Raw genomic sequence first — 20,952 nt, 5'->3', positions numbered from 1 at the left:
CGTGCCTTGCTCTCGTCACACAAACCACGCCCCAGATTGCCGCTCGCGCGCCGCGAGAGTTTGCGAGAGGGGGCGGGCCAGGGCGGCCTCCAAGCGGAAGTGACGTAAGCGCAAGCGCAGTGAAGACGCTGAGGTCGCGGAAACAGGAGAGCCGCCTAGCGCGCCGCGCTGGTTTCCGGAAGTGGCTGCTGCGGCGACATGCTTGCGGAGCTGGGTTTAATCGGGACCATAGGCGAAGATGATGAGGTGCCGGTGGAGCCAGAGACTGACTCCGAAGACCAGGAGGAGGAGGTATGAGCCGATCGGGGTGGGAGCGCGGCGGCTGGCAGCCGATGTCCTTGACTGCTTCCTTTCCCCGTGGTGCCTCAGGTCCCTGCCCCCAAGGGCTCAGCATCCTCTGCCAGGCCGGCAAGTGTCCCTGGGTCTCACCCGGACCCCCAGATCTTCCTCAGTTTGCTCGCCACTAGCTTTTCCTCACCTCCGCGCCTGTGCCCGTGCTATTCTGTGTCGCCTTGGTGAACTCAGTACCCATTCACTGAACTGATATTTAATCCAGGCGCTGTGTCATAGAGATCCAGAGACAGAGTCAGTCCTGGTTCCTAGTCAAGGAGCCATGGTTATCCATGCGTTCATTAAGTCAGTATTCATTGAATATTTATATGTGCTACACCTAGTGTTAAGCATTCAGGACACAGCGGTGAACAAGAAGGGCAAGGAACACCGCTCTCCTGAAGCTTATGTTGTGGTGCGGAGTTAGAGACATTAAGCAGCATGGCAGTTAAAAAGGGACCGGTGTCATGAAAAGGTGCTCACCCTTTAAAGCTCCAGCTCAAGTGTTTTCCCTTCTATGGCCTCATCTGCTTACTGACACCTCTGGTTTGAGCGTCCCTCGGCCTCTACAAATTCAGCTTTTCCAAAGCTGAACTCTGGTCTCCCTCACCCTCCCAACCTGCTTCATCTCAAGCCAGAAACCTTGGAGTTATCCAGCCTCTCTCCCCTCCAGTGTTCTGCAGGCTACCTCAGAAATCTCTCTTAAGCTTCTTCCCCCCTCAGTCCACACTGCTTCCACCCTAGTCCAGGACACACTGCCATCTTGTACCTGGATACCTACAATCCTAACATACCTGGTCTCTAACTGTTTCTCTTGTCGCCACCTCCCTCCCCCCAAGTGTATTTTCCACTTAGCAGCCAGAATCTTTTTGTTTCTTGAATGGAAAACTATCATAGAAAAATTATCACTTATATGTGGAATCTAAAATACGACACAGATGAACATATCTACGGAACAAAAACAGACTCACAAATATAGGGAACAGACTTGTGGTTGCCAAGGGGGGGTGGGGTGAGGGAAAGACTGGGAGTGTGGGGTTAGCAGATGCAAACTATTATGTATAGGATGGGTAAACAACAAGGTCCTACTGTAGAGCACAGGGAACTATATTCAATACCCTGTGATAAACCATAATGGGAAAGAATATGAAGAAGAATATATATGTATAACTGAGTCACTTTGCTGTACAGCAGAAATTAAACACAACATTGTAAATCAACCATACTTCAATAAAATTTTTTTAAAAATTTGTCATAGAAAAGGACTGAAGGAAATATGGCAAATGATAATACTAAACTTCAAGTTTAGCTTGAAGTGCTATACAATTACCGATTTAAACTAGGTACTGGAGAAATGAGATATAATCATTACTAATAAAGTTTAGGGTCAGAGTTCTTATGAAATTGTTTAACTCAAGTAAGAAAAAAAAAATCAGTATAGCACTTTTTAGTTCTCAGGGTTTTTTCTTCTGTTTATCCTCCTGAAGCCATAGTTCAGCCAGTTCTCCTTCCTTTCCCATTTCCAAATGTATGAATTAAAAAAATTTTTGTTGTTGTTATTTATTTCTAACTTAATTGAATTGTGGTCAGAGAACAGAGTCTGTATAATATTGATTTTTTTGAACTTACTGAAGATTTGCTTAAAAGGAATACTATGTGATCAGTTTTTGCAACTATTCCACATGTGCTTAGAAAGAATGTACATGCTCTAGTGCAGTGTTCTCTATATGTTCATTGGAATAAAGCTTATTAATTGTGCTGTTCAAATTTTCTACGGACTTACTCATTTTTTTTGTCTGCTTGATCTGTCAATTATTGAGATGTGTTAAAATCTCCCAGGACAATTGTAGATTATTCTACTTCTTGTCATCTGTCAGCTTTTGCCCTGTATATTTCTGTTCTCTTATTGGGTACCCTCATTTCCTTCTTCTTTTTCCAGTGTTCTTTCATCTCAGTCCCATAGTCATCCTGCTTCTCCCTCTTCCCAGGGGCCCATTGTGCTGGGCAGAAAGCAGAAAGCCTTGCAGAAGAACCGCAGTGCTGATTTCAACCCTGACTTTATTTTCACTGAGAAGGAGGGGATGTACGATGGCAGCTGGGCCATGGCTGACGTCATGAGCCAGCTCAAGAAGAAGGTGAGACTGACACAGATAGGCAGTTCCAGGCCGTGGGCTGTTAGGGTTGGACAGTGGGCTTCAGGGTCCAGTGGTTTAGGAATGCCAAATGTTACATATAAATTGCTTAAAAAATGGACATAGCTATGTTACAATCGTCTCTTTTCTAGGTATTCGCTCCTTGTTTTGAATATTAGAAAGAAACCTTTTTTATGTTGGTTTGTAACAAAGAACAATCTAGCAGGCATCCTCGGTAGTGGTGTTTTTGAAGGCTTGACTCTGCCCCACAGATACTATCACTCTCTGTCACTTGCCAGGTGATCTCATGTGGCCTTTCTGTTTAGGGTCCCTGGCTCCCACACATCACAGCCCAAACTGCTGTGAATGTCACTGTCATCTGCTTGTTTGCCAAGACCCTGTGCTTTTCTTTGAATCTGGTTAACAAGCTAGAAGGTGCTTAAAAGTTGTTTTCCATTTCACGTGCTTCCGAGGGAAATACTGCCTGCTCAGGGCAGTTTAATCCAGACCCTGCTGGTCCTTGTTCTGTTTCAAATAAAACAGCATTGCCTTTTCAAAGTCATCGTGAGCGGGTTTTTTTTTCCTTTTCATGTGTACTTCATGTAGTTACCGACTTGGTCTTACAGCGCTTACATTCTAGCAGGGTAGAAAATGACTAGACAAACAATTAAGCCATTCCTTATGGCTGTGGTAAGCGCTGTAGCAGTTCAGGGTGCTTTGAGCGTGCATCAAGGGGGCCTGCCATTACCTCACCTTTCGAAAGTTTTAGCAAGATCCAGTGTTACCTGAATTTGCTTGCCTTTCAACAGTTTGATAGGCTAAATTATGTCCGATGGGCAAGGGGAAGAGTTTTTCCAAGTAGCATTCAGATACAATGTGACATCTCTTGGTAACTGTATCATTCTCAATAGTAAACACCTTCTACAATGTGGGTGTTCTTACTGGTTCCAGGTAATTTGAAGTTTTTTCACAAAAAGACCATTTATTTAATGGTTTTTTGTTTGCTTGTTTGTTTTGTTGTGAATAATCTATGGATTGATTAATCTGTCCAAGTACAGATGAGCTTTTTCTATATTTAACATCTGAGACCCTACCTTAAGAAGCCCTTTGCTTTATCTCTTTCCCATACGTATGTTTCTTTTTTATCTCTTTATTTTTATCTGTAGAGGGCAGCCACGACATTAGATGAGAAGATTGAGAAAGTTCGAAAGAAGAGGAAAACAGAGGTGAGTAAGCAAAGCAGTTACTTCTCTTTGTAGGTGAGCCCTGAGCTTTACTCTCAGTGTGACCACACCATTTCTCTTGGAGCCTAGGTTGCAGTACGGCTGGTGCAGGCAGGCTTTCTCTGTGTGTCTGTGGTTAATAGTCACAAAGAATCCGCATAGTTTTCTCCCAGGCCTGAGAGCATAATATTGCTCTTCATAGGTTCTGGATTTCCTGAAGTTTGTAGTCGCCTTGCTTTATTACAGTTTCTTTTTCTAGGATAAAGAAGCCAAGTCTGGGAAGTCGGAGAAGGAGAAAGAAGCAAAGGAGGGCTCTGAACCGGAGGAGCAGAAAGACTTTGAAGGGAAAGATGAGGAAGCCACAGAAGATGAAGAATCAGAGACTGACTACTCGTCAGCTGATGAGAACGTCCTCACCAAAGCAGGTAGGCGATACTGTCAGAAATGGGGACTGGAAATTGGAGTGTTCGCTTTTACTTTGTAGGTTATCCTATGCTCTTCTACACAGTTAAATTTAAGATCTCCATGTCGACCTCCTTTCTTTTTTTAAATTTATTTACTTACTTATTGGCTGCGTTGGGTCTTCGTTGCTGTGCGCGGGCTTTCTCTAGTTGCGGTGAGCTGGGGCTACTCTTCGTTGTGGTGCACGGGCTTCTCATTGCAGTGGCTTCTCTTGTTGCGGAGCACAGGCCCTAGAGCGCATGGGCTTCAGTAGTTGTGGCGCGCAGGCTCGGTAGTTGTGGTACACAGGCTTAGCTGTTCTGTGGCATGTGGGACCTTCCCGGACCAGGGCTCGAACCCATGTCCCCTGCATTGGCAGGCAGATTCTTAACCACTGTGCCACCAGGGAAGTCCTGACTTCTTTTCTTTTAGCTTCTCTTCTTCCTTGGGATTTTGTTAGGGTTGTTGTACTTTGCAGTCAAAGTTCACTTTTTCTTTTTCCTTTTTTTTTTTTGGTCATGCTGCGAGGCTCGCGGGATCTTAGTTCCCCGAGCAGGGATCAAACCCAGGCGCCAGCAGTGAAAGCGCCAAGTCCTAGCCACTGGACCGCCAGGGAATTCCCACGTTCACTCTTTTCCTCATCTCCAGCCCCACACAGCTGTTGGCACTTCTATGACTCAAACTTATTTGGGGTGATAGGTCCCCCACCTCAGATGAGTCCAGCCACGTAGTAGGTGCTCCATTAACATCTCTTGCAGAAATGAGTGCTAAAGCATCCTTATGTAGCACAGTGGTTGGGAGCCTTGTCTCTGGAACCTGCCGACTTTGCTTCTTGTCTGACCTCAGGTGAGTGACTTACCTGCACAGCTGCACAGCCTCCTCTTCTGTGAGGCGACGCTGGTGACAGGAGCTCCCTCAGGCTGTTGCATGGATTCAGTGAGGTGTCCGTCCACGTAGTGCGCTTCGGACAGTGTCTAGCAGACTGAGTGCTCAGGAAGTATGAGCCCTGGTCATCAGCTCTCTTTGTCTCCATAGATACACTCAAAGTAAAGGAGCAGAAGAAGAAGAAGAAAGGACAGGTGAGCGTGGGCTTGGACAACAGTGTGCAGCTTGGTTTTACAACCGGAAAGAACTTAAAGGTCATTTAGTTCCCTTTTGGCTGAATTCTCATTCTGTCTTTTGATTTTCTGATGTAGGACGCAGGAGGATTTTTTGAAGATGCATCTCAGTATGATGAAAACCTCTCATTCCAGGACATGAACCTTTCCCGCCCGCTTCTGAAGGTAGTGGCTTCTTTTGTCAACCATGGGATTCTTGCAGTCGCCCCATAACTGGGCTGTCTGCCCTGAACCGGGCTCGTGGCCTCCCTGAACTCTGTTGTCCACACAGCTGCCAGAGAACCCTCTTACACAAAGATTTCCATCTTGGCCTGTACGACCCTGCCCCTTCTGGGCCCCTCTGATGACGTCTCTCAGCAGCCATTCTGCTCTGGCCACACTGGCCTCACTGGCCCTCACACAGGCCAGGCATCTTCTTCCTCAGGGCCTTTGTGCTTGCTATTCCCACTGCCTGGAAGATTGTTCCAGAAATCTGGTTGGGGTGCTCTTCGCCTCTTTCAGGATTCTACTCAGTATCCCCTGCTCAATGAGACCTTCCCTGACAACCCTTCTGTAAATTGCACTCATCATCCCCTCGCCCCGCCCTTGCCAGCCCCCTTGACTGCTGTAGCTTTCTCCATAGCATTTATCTTCATATGACACGTGTTTGTTTTCAGCCTGTTTTTTCTACCGGATTCTAAGGGCAGGGTTGTTCCTTTTGTTTATCACTATATCCTCAGGGCCTAGAAAAGTGACACACAGTAGGTGGATTGAATGACTGGGAGGGATTGAAACCTGTTTGGAGACCTGCCTTGTTTGTTTTGTGCTGAGACTCCCCCTCCTCTCCTCTCTGACCCTATCTTTTCTTCCTCTTCAGGCCATCACAGCCATGGGCTTCAAGGAGCCCACACCGATCCAGAAGGCATGCATACCTGTGGGTCTGCTGGGGAAGGACATCTGTGCCTGTGCAGCCACTGGGACAGGTAACAAGGATCGGGACTCGGGGGTGGGGGAGGGAGAGGAGGAGGAAGGAGGATGTGCAACATAGAATAGGCTCTGGGTTGACTTACCAAAAGCCCACTTTGCTAAATGTGCAAATATAAATTTTAATGCAATAACATTCTATATTCTGTGTAGTAACTTCCCTTTTAGAAAAATATTAATATATATTTTTCTATTTTTTTTTAAATAGAAACTCTTTACTTTTTTTAAATAGGGTAGTCACAGGTTACAGGTTTCAGGTGGTCTGGTGAAGGTCATTTTTATTTAATCCTGTCAGGGTGTCTCTGTGACCATGACCTCCTGTCACTCCCATGATAGGCCCCTGTCATAGGAGTGAAGATTTTATAAAAGGGATGTTTATCACAACATTGTGTATTAGTGCAGTTAATTATATAGTCATGTAATAGAATAGAATAGAAATAGTCATGTAATAAAATACGATGCAACCATTTAAAAAAAGTAGAGTACTTAAAGAAATAGGAAAATATATGTTTTTTTTAAAGGGAAGTTACTAAACAATATATAGTCTTATTGCATTAAAATTAATATTTTTGTATTTTTGTCCATTAAAAAAAAGATTGGTGATATAGATACTGTTTTGGTAATGCTTACCTCTGGTTGGCTGAACTGTGGGTGATTTTTATTGTTTTGTTTTTTGTTTGTTTGTTTTTTTTGTATTTCCCAGATTTTTTACATTGACCATGTGATTGATTGATTGATTGATTTTTTAAATTTATTTTATTTATTTATTTTTGGCTGTGTTGGTTCTTCGTTGCTGTGTGCGGGCTTTCTCTAGTTGCGGCGAGCGGGGGCTACTCTTTGTTGCGGCGCACAGGCTTCTCACTGCGGTGGCTTCTCTTGTTGCAGAGCACGGGCTCTAGCCACGAGGGCTTCAGTAGTTGTGGCATGTGGGCTCAGTAGTTGTGGCTCACGGGCTCTAGAGTGCAGGCTCAGTAGTTGTGGTGCACGGGCTTAGTTGCTCCACAGCATGTGGGATCTTCCCGGACCAGGGCTCAAACCTGTGTCCCCTGCATTGGCAGGTGGATTCTTAACCACTGCGCCACCAGGGAAGCCCTGACCATGCGATTTAAAACCAGAATAAAAGTTTTATGAAAAATAAGTTGCTTCATTTCCCTCTGAGTAGATATGTAGGTTTTCTGTGTGCAGGTGAAAACCTGGACCTGGGAAGGACAGAAGCTCTTCTCATTTTGCTTTTCCTGCTGCCCTTCCCTCCAGGTAAAACTGCAGCTTTTGCTCTGCCCGTCTTGGAGCGTCTGATCTACAAACCCCGCCAGGCTGCGGTGACCCGCGTGCTGGTGCTGGTTCCCACCCGTGAACTGGGCATCCAGGTGCACTCCGTCACCAGGCAGCTGGCCCAGTTCTGCAGCATCACCACCTGCCTGGCTGTGGGTGAGTGTCTGGCTGAGGGCTGGCTGCCTCTGAGAGGGTGTGACGTGGTGGAGGGTGGATGTGCACCACTGTCCGAGGGGGACGGGTGCAGGAAAGCCTTCACGTGATTGAAACCACTTAAAAACCAGATAACGTTTTCATAGTAGATAGTGAGGGGGATGGGGAGGGGGTTTGACTGAGACTTAAGCAGCCTTGCAAAATGAAACTTCAAAATTATGAAACAGATTTTTTCTTGATACTGAACAAACTTAGGATATAATTTTGTCTTGCATGAATAATGAATCAAATATTTATTGGGGCAGAATTTTTCTGATGATGTTATATGATAGTGTTATCTAACCTTCATTTTACCCTCCTTATGCGGTAGGAAATTGTAGGTGATTTAGAAAGATTATCAGTTTCGCAGCTGCATCTCTCAGTTGGTGGATGGTTGAATTGTTGTATTCTGAAGTGCCTTTGTGTCATCATCTTTTTTGATTTTTGCACTTAGCACAATTGTGATTAAATAATCTGTCTCTCCCACCATATTGTAAAATCTGCGCAAGTGGGGCCTCTGTCAGTCTTGTGCTCTGCCGTTTGCTCTGCATCTGCCATGGGAGCTGGCAGGTAGCAGGGCTCAGCCCGTACTGGTGAATGACTCAGCTGGCTGCCTGGTGGGCTTTTCTTTTTGCAGGCGGCCTGGACGTGAAGTCTCAGGAAGTAGCCCTTCGGGCAGCGCCTGACATCCTCATCGCCACCCCGGGCCGGCTCATTGATCACCTCCACAACTGCCCTTCCTTCCACCTGAGCAGCATCGAGGTGCTCATCCTGGATGAGGCTGACAGGTACACCTGAAATGGTGGGGTCCCCAGGGCCACACCCCGGGACGGGAACCTGCACTCTGCCTGGTCCTACATGGCTTTGACCAGTTCAGCTGTTCATGTTTGAGCCTTTGTCCATCTTAGCCCAGATTATCCTGCTCTTTTTCTGTAATGTGATGGTTAAGAGGGAAGGCAAGTTAAATTCTGGCTCTACCGCTTCCTGAGATTGGGAAACGTTACTTAGATTCTCAAAGCAAATCTTTTCTTGTTTGTAAGTGGGGGATAAGTACCCACCTCATGGTGTTGAGGATTCAAGGAGTAACTCCAGTAAAGTGCCAGTGCATAGGGAGGATTCAACCAACAGCCTCGATTACTGTGATGCAGGCTCCCCTCCTTCCCCCCTTCCTCCTCTTCCCTCCCTCCCTCTCTTCCTTCCTTTCTCTCATTCGTGTCCCATCTGCTCACCTCTTTCCTTCGTGACTCAACAGAATGAACTCTTAATGAACTGGACTGCTGTGGAGGTGGCAGGGTAATGAGGCTGTTCAAGTTTACTCTCAAACTGAAGCATCTCCAAACTAACCAGGTCCTTAACCAAGTTTCTCATCCTCTGTGCCCCTCCCCCGCTTCCCATCCCACTGAAGGGCAACTCCATCCTTCTAGTTGTTCAGGCCATATTCTCAGTGCCATTCTTGTCTCCTCATTTCCTCACCCCCCAGGATATCCATTGGTAAATCCCATCCACACACTCCCACTTCGGGGCTTCTCTTCTGCATCGTCGTTCCCTCAGCTTGGAATGACCTCCTTTACCTTCTCAGGTTTCTGCTCCAGCTGTCACTTTGCTGGCCACTCTGTAACAGTTACTGGGACTTACCTGGTGGTCCAGTGGTTAAGAATCCGCTTGCCAGTGCAGGGGACACGGGTTCGATCCCTGGTCCGGGAAGATCCCACATGCCGCGGAGCAACTAAGCCCGTGCGCCACAACTACTGAGCCTGCACGCCACAACTACTGAAGCCCGTGCGCCTAGGGCCTGTACTCTGCAACAAGAGAAGCCACTGCAATGAGAAGCCCACGCACCGCAATGAAGAGTAGCCACCGTTCACCGCAACTAGAGAGAAAAGCCTGTGCGCAGCAACGAAGACCCAATGCAGCCCCCCAAAATAAATAAATAAATAAATGAAATATTTTTTTTAAAAAACGAAAAAAACCAGTTCCTCCCTTCCCCCCACACCCCCGCCTCGTCCTTCCCTTCCTGCCTTATGTTCTCTGAGGTGCTACACCTCCTTGACTTCCTGCATTGTTACCTGAATGCTCGTGTGGTGGCTGTGTCCCTCTTCTCCCCAGAACTTCATGTTCAAGAAGGGCCGGCTTTGTGCTTGTGTTGCCTGCTGCCACATCCCAGTGCCAGGGCTGTGTCTAGAATCTAGCAGATGCACAGTAGGTGTTGAATAACTGGTCGACTGCCTCCCCCGAGCATTCTTGAGGCCTGAAGGAGGTAAAGGAGATCGTTCTAAGCCAAGGGAACATGATCTGATTTGGGTTTTAAATATCAAAAATATCAGTGTCTCAAAAGACCAAGAAAGGCTGTGGAAGTTTCAGATTGAGACCAAAGAGACACGACAACTAAAGGTGATACCTGTTCCTCAACTGCAGCCTGAACTGGACGAGAAATACTGTAAAGGATTGGGTGGGTTGAAAAAATTGGAGTCACAGTAATCTCACAGATGACTATTATCTGCAAAGAGAAAGAGGTTCCTTTCCTAGTGGAGAGAGCTGGTAGACACCACTTCAACCAAGTGACCAAACTGCAATGCTGGAGCAAACTGACCGTCTGTCTCCGGATGGAGTGAGAGTGAGGTGCACGGCTGCCCCCGACCCCGCTCCCAGCAGTGATTGTTGAATCCAGTCACTGGGGAAGAATTAGACATATTCAGAGTGCGAAAAAGGATGAGAGGACTTTCTAGACTAAGGGAGACTAAAGAGATGTGACAACCAAGTACAACGTAGGAACTGTCATTCCTGGACTAAAAAAATTAAAAGACAGCTATAGAATGACGTTTTGGGGACAGTTAGGGAAAACTGAATATACATTGTACTTTACTTTAGATATCATTCAGACACTTGAATTTCTCAGGTGTGATAACGGCATTGTGCTTATGTAGGAGAAAGTCACCGTTCTTAGGGAATGTGTGCTGAAATATTTAGGGGTCCGGTGTCATGATATCTGCAACTTAATAGCAAATGATTCAGCAAAAGAAAAAAGAAAGACTAAGCAAATATGGCCAAATGATAATTCTTGGTGAATCTTGGAAAAAAGGGTAAAATAACACTAATAAAATAAGTAAATAAATGAGCCTGAAACATAACCAATGACAGTATCGAAACATCGCCTGTGCAGTGTTTTCTGTCCTTCATCGATACAGATGCAAGCTCAGTCCGTTTGTCTTGATTCCTCCCCGCCCCTGCTTGCCAGGATGCTGGACGAGTACTTTGAGGAGCAGATGAAGGAGATCATCCGGATGTGTTCCCACCACCGCCAGACCATGCTCTTCTCAGCCACGATGACGGATGAGGTGGGCTGTAGGGAACAGAGGGGCGGTGCAGAGGACCCCGGGCTGAGCTGGAGCACCGGCTTGCCTCCCTCCCTGCCTCCTGACAGGCTGGTCAGCATCCCTGCCTTTGTGCCTGGCAGGTGAAAGATCTGGCTTCTGTCTCCTTGAAGAATCCTGTCCGGATATTTGTGAACAGCAACACGGACGTGGCCCCCTTCTTGCGGCAGGAGTTCATCCGGATCCGGCCAAACCGGGAAGGGGACCGGGAAGCCATCGTGGCAGGTGAAAGCCCAGGGTGGAACTGAGCAGGGAGGGCTGCTCAACTCCCCTGAGCTTCACACCGAAGTGTTGGTTTTTCCCCGGCGACTCCTCCATCCAGTCTCCGCTACCCCAGTGTGTGGTACTGCTGTTCCTCTGCTCCGTACTTTCACCACGAGTTCTTCCTCCCTTTCCTTCATCGCTTCACCTCCCTTCCACCGTCCAGTCCTCTTTATGTCCTGCTGAACTCCTAGCCACTTCCCTCCAGCTGCCCCTCTGGCCCTTCGTCCAGGCCACTACTGTGTCACCTGGATTGTTGCAGCGGCCTCTGACCTGGCCGTCTGCTTGCACCCTGTCCTGTGGAAGTGCCTTCTCCACACTGCAGACCATTTAAAAGGATCATTTACAAACAAGCATTCACTCCTGTTCCTTCGCTGTTTAAACCCTCTGGTGTCTTCCATTGCTCTTAGACTGAAATCCATGCTCCGTAGCGAGTCCTGTAAGACCCCTGGACCTGCCCCGGCCTGCCCAGAGCCCCCTGCCTGCCCGGAGCCCCCGGCCTTGGCGCCTTAGCTCATGGTGCTCCAGCCACACCCACCTGCTTTCGCTTTCTCAAACCCCCCAAGCTTTTGCTCTTTCCTCTGCCTGGAATCTTCCCCCAAATCTTCTCGTGGATGAGACTGTCTTGTCATTCAGCCTACTGTCACCTCCTCAGAGAGGCCAGCCCTGAAGCTGCCGCATCTTCTCTTCATTCTCTCACGGCATTTACCACCCTCGAGAACTGGGACTCGGCCTCTGCAGCTCTCCCCTGGAGTGGGAGCTCCGCAAGGCAGGGGCCTCACCTGCCGCCCCCGAACCAGGCACAGCAGCCGCTTTGCAGGCGAGGAGGGAGGATGTGCTGGAGGCGGCCTCCCGCTCACTCCTCTCTCCCTGGCAGCTCTGTTGACGAGAACCTTCACCGACCACGTGATGCTGTTCACCCAGACCAAGAAGCAGGCCCACCGCATGCACATCCTCCTGGGGCTGATGGGGCTCCAGGTGGGCGAGCTCCACGGCAACCTGTCACAGACGCAGCGGTTGGAGGCCCTCCGGTAAAGTTTCGGGGGCTGAGGCTCCCACCCATCCTTCAGAGAGGGCTCTCTTCATTCCAAAGATGGAAAGTACCATCCAGAGGTCATGTTTGAGCGACACCAGGGGATACAGTACAGTTCCCCACTTCAAAAATTTTAGCCTAACCATTCTAAGGTCATGTCTTAGATATAGTCAGAACTTTGACTTTGTAGAAGATGATACTCTTGCCCCAGGATTTGAGCGTGGGAGCTGCTGAGCAGGGTCACAGCAGGAAATTGACTTGGGATGACGCAGCACACATTCTGATCTCTGCAGCCTGTCCAGAGCAGGGGACGTACCCGGGTCTGCTAGAATGAGATCCTGAAGCAAATCCATTTGTATTTCTTGAGCACTTACTTTGCCAGGCCCTGTGCTTTTCCACGTGATTTCTTGTTTAACTCTCGCAGAATCGAGTCAGCTTGGTAGGCAAGGAGGAGCCCTTTAGGACTCTCCACTGATCCTTATTCACACAGGCAGCTGACAGTTGTTTCCTAAAGGCTGTTTTGAATGCTGAGGCATTTGCCTCTGCTCCGTGTTATAGTCTAGCTCTGTGGTTCCCAAGCTTCTCTATTTATAGGAATTTCTGCTTAAAGTGGTATACACAAAACTACATTTGCTCTATGTTGTGGGATGTTTGGGGGGCATGTAAGTGTCGTCAGGCTGACATTTAGGATCTGTCTCCACTGTGATGGTCTGTACTCTGCTGCTTGACTCCAGAAGGGTTTGTGTTCTCTTGGCTGGCTCAGGCTTCTGCAGAGTATTGATTAGGGTCAGGTATTCAGAGGAACATGTTTGTGGCTGTTTCCAGGCGCTTTAAGGATGAACAGATTGACATCCTCGTGGCCACAGATGTAGCAGCCCGTGGACTTGACATCGAGGGGGTCAAAACGGTGAGCGGGCCCCATCTTCCTTGAGCTTTTGCTGGAGTCCTTTTGCCTCCTCATGTCCCCCTCTTCCCGCCGACTCCCAGGTCTGACTGATGCTTAACTTTGGCCTTCCAGGTCATCAACTTCACGATGCCCAACACCATCAAGCATTATGTCCACCGGGTGGGGCGAACAGCTCGTGCCGGCCGGGCCGGGCGCTCAGTCTCTCTGGTGGGAGAGGAGGAGCGGAAGATGCTGAAGGAGATCGTGAAGGCCGCCAAGGCCCCCGTGAAGGCCCGGACGCCGCCCCAGGGTGAGCAGGCGTCAGTGCCGCGGCTCAGGGCGGTTCGGGTGGGCGGGGGAGCATCCTAGCTGAGACCCCGAAGGACGGGGCAGCGGGCAGAGGGAAATGGGTGAGAGCAGGCGCTTTGCAGTTAGGGGCCAGATTTGAATCCCAGCTCTGCCACTCCCTTGCTGAGGGGCCCCGGGCAGGTCTCCCCTTGCCTCTCTGGGCTTCATTCTCTCTGTGTGTGAAAGGGACTGAGGAGAGACTTGTGCCCCAAGTGCTTAGTCATAGGTATTCGCCAGCCTTTGGGAAGAAAAGGCCTCTTCTTAAGGCACCACCCCCACTAACCCTTCCCCACTTCCTCTTGGTGGGGGCCGAGGATGGGGAGGAGGTCAGTACTTATTCTTTCTGTATATCTTTCATTCCTTTTTTACTCATCTGTAGGGGTTATATAAAGCACATCATTAAAAAAATTTTTTTTTAAGTTACAAAAGTAATATGTATTCAGTGTTGGAAAAAAGTAAATCAAATAAGAGTAAAAATGTAATTGTGTGTGAAAGAGCTCACCACTCATAACATTTAGATACACATCTTTTCAAGACCTTTTTTTCCATTCATAGGTCTTTTTATTTCCTTTCATTTAAAAAATTTTCATTTAATTCATTCAGTCTATTGCTATTTATTGTATTCTAAGTATTGGGGATACAGCAGGAAACAAAACAGCTGACACTGTTGGGGAAAAGACACAATAAATAAGCTAATAGTAGGTGTGATTGAGAACGACAGGAGAAGTGCCTACTTTAGAAAAGCTGCAGAGAAAAGGCCTCTGACAGATGGCATTTGAGCTGAGTCCTGGATGACAAGAATGAGATGGCCGTGGGTGGTCTGGGGACAGAGTGTGCCAAGCAGGGAAAACCAGGGCAAAGCCTCAGAGACAGGAACACACCTGATGTGGGAGTAGAAGACAGGGAGGGCCAGAGGCCCGAGGCCTTTGAGCAAGGGGTAGGCAGAGGTCAGAGAGGTAGGCAGGGGCCACGCTGAGGAGTTTGGAATTTATTCCACGAGCATCAGGAAGCCTTTGGGGAGGTGTTAAGCAGAGAAGCCACACATAAAAAAAAAACAAAACAGGGCTTCCCTGGTGGCACAGTGGTTGAGAATCTGCCTGCCAATGCAGGGGACACGGGTTCGAGCCCTGGTCTGGGAAGATCCCACATGCCGTGGAGCAACTACGCCCGTGAGCCACAACTACTGAGCCTGTGCGTCTGGAGCCTGTGCTCCGCAGCAAAAGAGGCTGCGATAGTGAGAGGCCCGCTCACCGCGGTGAAGAGTGGTCCCCGCTTGCCACAACTAGAGAAAGCCCTTGCACAGAAACAAAGACCCAACACAGCCAAAAATAAATAAGTAAATAAATAAATAAACTCCAATCTCTTTAAAAAAAAAAACATAAAAAAAACAACCCAGTTTTCTGTGTCACTAAATACCCATCTGAGGGCTTCCCTGGTGGCACAGTGGTTGAGAATCCGCCTGCCAATGCAGGGGACATGGGTTCGAGCCCTGGTCTGGGAAGACCCCACATGCCGCGGAGCAACTAAGCCTGTGCGCCACAACTACTGAGCCTGCGCTCTAGAGCCCGCGAGCCACAACTACTGAGGCCGCATGCCAGGACTACCGAAGCCTGTGCGCCTAGAGTCCGTGCTCTGCAGCAAGAGAAGCCACCGCAATGAGAAGCCCGCGCACAGCAACGAAGCCCCAACACAGCCAAAAATAAATAAATTAATTAATTAAAAAAAAATAACCATCTGCGTTGTTTGCATCAGCTACACCATAGTCATCCTTATTTTAAAATCTTTTTTGTTCTTTTCCCCTGAGACGTCATCCTCAAATTCCGGGACAAGATTGAGAAAATGGAGAAGGATGTGTATGCAGTTCTGCAGTTAGAGGCTGAAGAAAAAGAGATGCAAAAGTCAGAAGCCCAGGTGAGGCTGTGAGGAGGGCTCTGGTCCACAGTGCTGCTTAGTCAGCAGACTGTGTGGGCCCCGGCTGGTCTGCCTTCTGATACGCTGTGTCTGCCAAACGTATCATCAGAGCCCCAAGCATTTACAGGCAGTGGCTTCCTGCAGCCGCCATGTTCTGTATTATCAGGTGTAGGTTTCATGGCAGGCATCCTTTTGCTGTCCCCACAGATCAACACAGCACAGCGGCTCCTGGAGAAAGGGAAGGGGGCACCAAACCCTGAGCCTGAAAGGAGCTGGTTCCAGACCAAAGAAGAGAGGAAGAAGGAAAAAAGTATGTTGGGGAGGTTCCTCAAAAAGCTAAACATAGAATTACCATCAGGCCCAGCAATTCCACTCCTAGGTCTATACCCCAAAGAATAGAAAACGGGGACTCAAACAGATACTTGTATGCCAGTGTTCATTGAAGCATTATTCACAATAGCCAAAGGGTGGAAACAACCACGTCCTTCAGCAGATGAATGGATACACAAAATGTGGTAGGTACATACAATGGGATATTAATTCAGCCATAATGAAGTTCTGGTACATGCCATAAGGATGAACCCTGGAAACATGCTAAGTGAAATAATCCAGACAAAGGGACAGATCTTTATGATTCCACTTATATGAGGTACTAGATAGGCAAATACATAGACACAGAAAGTAGAATAGAGATTACCAGGAGCTGTGGGGAAGGAGTTGTTACCTAATGGTAATAGAGCTTCTGTTTGGGATGATGAAAAAGTTTTAGAAACAGATAATGGTGATGATTGTACAATATTGTGAATGTCATTAATGCTACTGAATTGTACACTAAAGAATGGGTAAAATGGCAAACTTTATGTTGTATGTATTTTGCCACAATTTAAAAAAAGTAAGTCAGAAAGATATTTAGATATATATATTCCCTTTTCTCTCCCTTTAAAAAACAAACAAACAAACTCACATTGTCTACACCTTGCTTTTTTCAATGAATTTTGTAGTTTGGAGATCATTTTATGTAGGCACATATATAGCTGCCTTTTTTTCAGTGGCTGTGTGGTCTTCCATCATATGGGTGGATTATAGTTTATTTTAATTAGTTCCCCATTGAGGGACATTGAGGTTGTTTCCAATCTTTTGCTATTATAAACAAGTGATGTAGTGGGTAGCTATACAGATGCCCTTTCACAATTAAGCAAGCATATTTGATTTACAAGGTAAGTTCCAAAAAGTGCAATTGTAGGTCAGAGGCTATGTGTATTTATTATTTTGTTAGGGATTGCAAAATTACCCTCCAAAGAGGTAGTACCAGCATTTAAGAAATACTGTCTATATTTGATGGGACAAAAAATTAAGGTGTATGTATGTTAAGTTTCTGTGTTATAAATAGAGTTATAACTATATTGTGGGAAGGGGTGGGAAGTATATCTTTCATAATCCGAGGCAGATATATAATGAATGTCTCAAGTGGATTAATTAAGAAATAGTGGAACAAGCGTGTTATTTAGTGAGATGGAGGTAACCACCAGGAGAGGAAGTGATTGCTGCTTTTCATTTTAAGCCCTTAAATGTATCACGTTTAAATATGTACACTTCTTCTTATTGTAAGTTTAAAAAAAGATTTTATAAAATGGTACCTGAACTCTCAACGCTCTCTTCTCATCCCAGTTGCCAAGGCTCTGCAGGAGTTTGACTTAGCCATAAGGGGAAAGAAGAAAAGGAAGAAGTTTATGAAGGATGTCAAGAAAAAGGGGGAGATGACAGTGAGTAGCCTCCCCTTTGGAGTTGGGTCCCTGCCTGAGGATGTGGGTCAAGGCTGCCAGGTCTGTTCCACACTTACATGTCATCCTCTCCCCAGGCAGACGAAAGGTCCCAGTTTGAAATCCTCAAGGCCCAGATGTTTGCTGAGCGGCTGGCCAAGAGGAACCGCAGAGCCAAGCGGGCCCGAGCAATGCCCGAGGAGGAGCCAGCGAGGGGCCCTGGTAGGCAGATGGGGAGCCTGAAGGAGCTGGTAGGAAGGTTCTGCCTGAAACCTGTGCTTGTGGGCAGGGACAAAGGGGAGGGATGATGATAAGAGCCCACATTTTCTGAGTAATGAGTATGTAGGTGTGTACAGCTGTCCTTTATTGGCTCCAAGGGGTGAAGTGACCCCGTGGTTAGTAGGGTTTGAACTCAAGCCTTTCTGATTCTGGAGCCTAAATCCTTACCAGCTGCTGCTTGGAGGAGTGGGTCAGGGTAGAATGAGGGGAAGATGTTTTCAGCCCATTTTATGTTTAGGTGGTCCATTCCACCTTTGGACTCTGCAGGCATCCTTTGGAGTGGTTCTTCACACCTGGTACTTACGATTCCTTATCTCTTTTCTGCTGGGATCTGATGTCTTGCTTCCATGTCAATAAAACATCAGGCCAGAGCATCCACTGAACTTGGAACCATTACCTTGAGCTTAAGGGGATTTAGGAGCTTGGGACAAAAAGGCCATATCTAACCCATTCTCTCTGTGCACAGCAAAGAAGCAAAAGCAGGTGAAGAAATCTGTATTTGATGAAGAACTCACCAACACAAGCAAGAAGGCCCTGAAACAGTATCGAGCTGGGTAGGGTTTTAAGTCATCATGGAGTTCTTGGTATTCTGATGAAAGCTATGAATCTTCTCCCTCCTTCCTTCCCCACTCCCAATTCTCATATACCTACAGCTTTATAATGCAGGCATGCCTCGTTTTATTGTACTTTGCTTTATTTCACTTCACAGATATTGCAGTTTTTACAAATTGAAGGTTTGTGGCAACCCTGCGTTGTCAGATGATGGTTAGCCTTTTTTTAGCAATAGAGTATTTTTATTTTTTTAATTTTTATTTATTTATTTTCTGGCCGCGCCACACACTTGCAGGATCTTAGTTCCCCAACCAGGGATCGAACCCGGGTCCCAGCAGTGAAAGTGCGGAGTCCTAACCACTGGACCGCCAGGGAATTCCCAGCAATAGAGTATTTTTAAATTACCATATGTGCATTGTTTTTCTTTTTAGACATAATGCTATTGCACACTTTTTTAAGAGACTATAGTATAGTGTAAACGTAACTGTTACATGCATTGGGAAACCAAAAAATCCGTGTGACTTGCTTTATTGCGATACTCACTTTATTGCAGTGGTCTGGAGCCAAACCCTCAATATCTTTGAGGTCTGCCTGTATATAATTTCAAGGGCTCCTGTCTGCCCCCTCCCCCGCCAGCCCATCTGTGGATTCCCAGGGTGAGAGTAAGAGAAGTGTTAAGGCCCTCCTGCCTTGGAGGTGAAATAGCACATTTTTGGTTCAGAAATAGAGCTTTCTCTCAGGGGAGTGATAGAACCCCAAAGAAAGGATTCTGGTGTGCTCTTGGGAATGTGCTGTTCCTCCCCACATCCTCTGGGCTGGGGTTGGTGGCTGGGTAAACTAAGTTACCCAAGCAGTTTTATTATATACACAAGAAGGAAGGGCCTCTTCCAGTCTTGTTTTAATGCTGGGCCCTGACTTCCATAAACCCATATTATCAGGTGGAAGAACACAGACTTAGAACCTCAGGCCCTGAAAATGACGCATCTGTGGTGCTGCTGCTTTGTGTGGGAGCTGGTAGGATGGGGGGGGTGAAACATTGCCTGCTTGTCCAACATTTTGCCTTCTTCTCTCATTCACAGCCCCTCCTTTGAAGAAAGAAAACAATTGGGCTTGCCCCACCAGAGACGAGGAGGAAACTTTAAATCTAAATCCAGGTAATGTTTGCAGTTCTGGAGGACCAGAGGCTATGAGTCGGGTGGGAGAGGAAAGCTTTCCTGGGAAAGGAGCTTCTCTTTCCTCTTTCTGGTCTTGGGGTTGGTCTTTACCCTGCTCATTTTCTTCATAGGTACAAGAGAAGGAAGTAGCCATGGTGGCCTGAAGAAGTTCATGGGGCGGCTCTTAGATCCCTTCTTTGTGGGAAGTCATCCTGGTTTGGTCTCTCTTTTCTCTGTTTGTAAAAAAAATTCTTTAAAACTTTAATACATCTTTGTCATTTGTACATTAAAGACACGGAAAAGTTGGGGGTGGTGGTGGTATATAGCTGTTTCCCAAGCATCCTTGTCAGCCAAGTCTCCTTTCTTGATTAGCTTTCACGTAAAGAAAATACTAGGGACTTCCCTGGTGGCGCAGTGGCTAAGAATCTGCCTGCCAATGCAGGGGACACAGGTTCAGGCCCTGGTCCAGGAAGATCCCATATGCCGTGGAGCAACTAAGCCTGTGCGCCACAACTACTGAGCCTACGCTCTAGAACCCGCGAGCCACAACTACTGAGCCCGCGTGCCACAACTGCTGAAGCCCACACGCCTAGAGCCCGTGCTCCACAACAAGAGAAGCCACCACGATGAGCAGCCGCATGCGACAACAGAGTAGCCCTCACTCGCCACAACTAGAGAAAGCCTGCGCGCAGCAATGAAGACCCAACACAGCCAAAAATAAATAAATAAACTAATTAAAAAAAGAAAATACCAAATGGAAGAAGTATTTTTGGGAGGCTGAAGAGACCAGTCTAATTGTATATCTTATTCTTCTGGTCTCTTCCCTCCATAGCACAGTCTACGTCATCTGCTAGCTTGGCACTGCCATATATACTTGGTATGCATCTCTATGCTTGTAGAGGAGCTGGATGATGTGGAGTAAGGATATTTGTGCTAGAAGTTCTGTCAATGTCCTAGAACAAAAAGCTGTCATTTATAGAGCACCAGCCGTGCGCCAGACATTTCTGTGTACTGAACACTGTTTCATTCAGTTCACTACAGCCCTATGAGGCAGGTACTGTTATCCCCATTTTGCAGATAAAGAAACAGAGGCTTAGAAAGATGGAGTAACTTTCCAAAATTGCACAGTTGGGAATTAAAGTTTTTGAAATCACAGTATACCTCAACCCATACCCTCTTTACTATGGTGTGGAAGTGCTACTGGAGAGATGGAAGCTCAAAGGGGACAGAAAGGGTACCACATAGGGGCTTACCTGGCGGTCCAGTGGCTAAGACTCTGCACTTCCACTGCAGGGGGCACAGGTTTGATCCCCGGTAGGGGAACTAAGATCCCATACGCCATGCGGCACGGCCAAAAAAACAAAAAACAAAACAACCCAGAAAGGGTACCAGATAAATTAGCTCTTTGTTGCAGAAAAACAGGTTGTACCCTGTAGAATGGTGGTTCTCATCCTTTTCTGAATCACAAGTCCCTTTGACAATTAGATTGAAAGCCAGAGGACACTCCTTGGGAAAATTGTGATTGTAGTTTATGTCATATATCATTTCAAGCAGTACACAGACCTTTTACCTCCAGCTCAAAAATTATTATCCAGTAGCACATACCCTCAAGATTAAGAGTATGTTTAATGCTATTCATTTAGGCTTACCTAAAAGTTGCCAACAGAGGGTTCCAGTTCAGTAAATAATGGCACACACACAAGATGGAGACCAGGGATTGAACCCG

The 20,952-nt window shown here is 47.0% G+C and overlaps 1 protein-coding gene across 2 annotated transcripts; it reads left to right on the top strand.

Moving 5' to 3' along the window:
- Positions 1-116: 116 nt before the first annotated feature.
- Positions 117-19,529, top strand: DDX27 (DEAD-box helicase 27). Of its 2 annotated transcripts, XM_036826642.1 has the most exons (21): positions 117-291; positions 2,319-2,465; positions 3,629-3,688; positions 3,945-4,110; positions 5,162-5,205; positions 5,323-5,409; positions 6,101-6,206; positions 7,462-7,635; positions 8,309-8,459; positions 10,907-11,006; positions 11,126-11,267; positions 12,181-12,334; positions 13,162-13,243; positions 13,355-13,532; positions 15,375-15,481; positions 15,689-15,791; positions 17,150-17,244; positions 17,340-17,463; positions 17,987-18,074; positions 19,152-19,226; positions 19,358-19,529. In XM_036826642.1, exons 1-21 carry the CDS (start codon positions 199-201, stop codon positions 19,374-19,376), a joined length of 2,295 nt encoding a protein of 764 aa, XP_036682537.1. In that variant the 5' UTR covers positions 117-198; the 3' UTR covers positions 19,377-19,529. The 2 variants fall into 2 exon arrangements, with proteins under 2 accessions (XP_036682537.1, XP_036682538.1); XM_036826643.1 differs by lacking the exons at positions 10,907-11,006; positions 11,126-11,267; positions 12,181-12,334 and having other exon boundaries at positions 135-291; positions 19,358-19,491.
- Positions 19,530-20,952: the final 1,423 nt, after the last annotated feature.

The sequence above is a fragment of the Balaenoptera musculus genome, chromosome 15 (assembly GCF_009873245.2).
Source record: "Balaenoptera musculus isolate JJ_BM4_2016_0621 chromosome 15, mBalMus1.pri.v3, whole genome shotgun sequence".
Taxonomy (NCBI): domain Eukaryota; kingdom Metazoa; phylum Chordata; class Mammalia; order Artiodactyla; family Balaenopteridae; genus Balaenoptera; species Balaenoptera musculus.
This window is presented reverse-complemented; position numbering and strand designations above follow the sequence as displayed.

Bases quoted from the DNA above. Each gene is read 5' to 3' on its own strand.
- DDX27 (XM_036826642.1), top strand. From the start codon at position 199: ATGCTTGCGGAGCTGGGTTTAATCGGGACCATAGGCGAAGATGATGAG. The intron at 6,207-7,461 runs GTAACAAGGATC...CCTTCCCTCCAG, and splicing joins CTGTGCAGCCACTGGGACAG to GTAAAACTGCAGCTTTTGCT. The intron at 13,533-15,374 runs GTGAGCAGGCGT...TTTTCCCCTGAG, and splicing joins GGCCCGGACGCCGCCCCAGG to ACGTCATCCTCAAATTCCGG.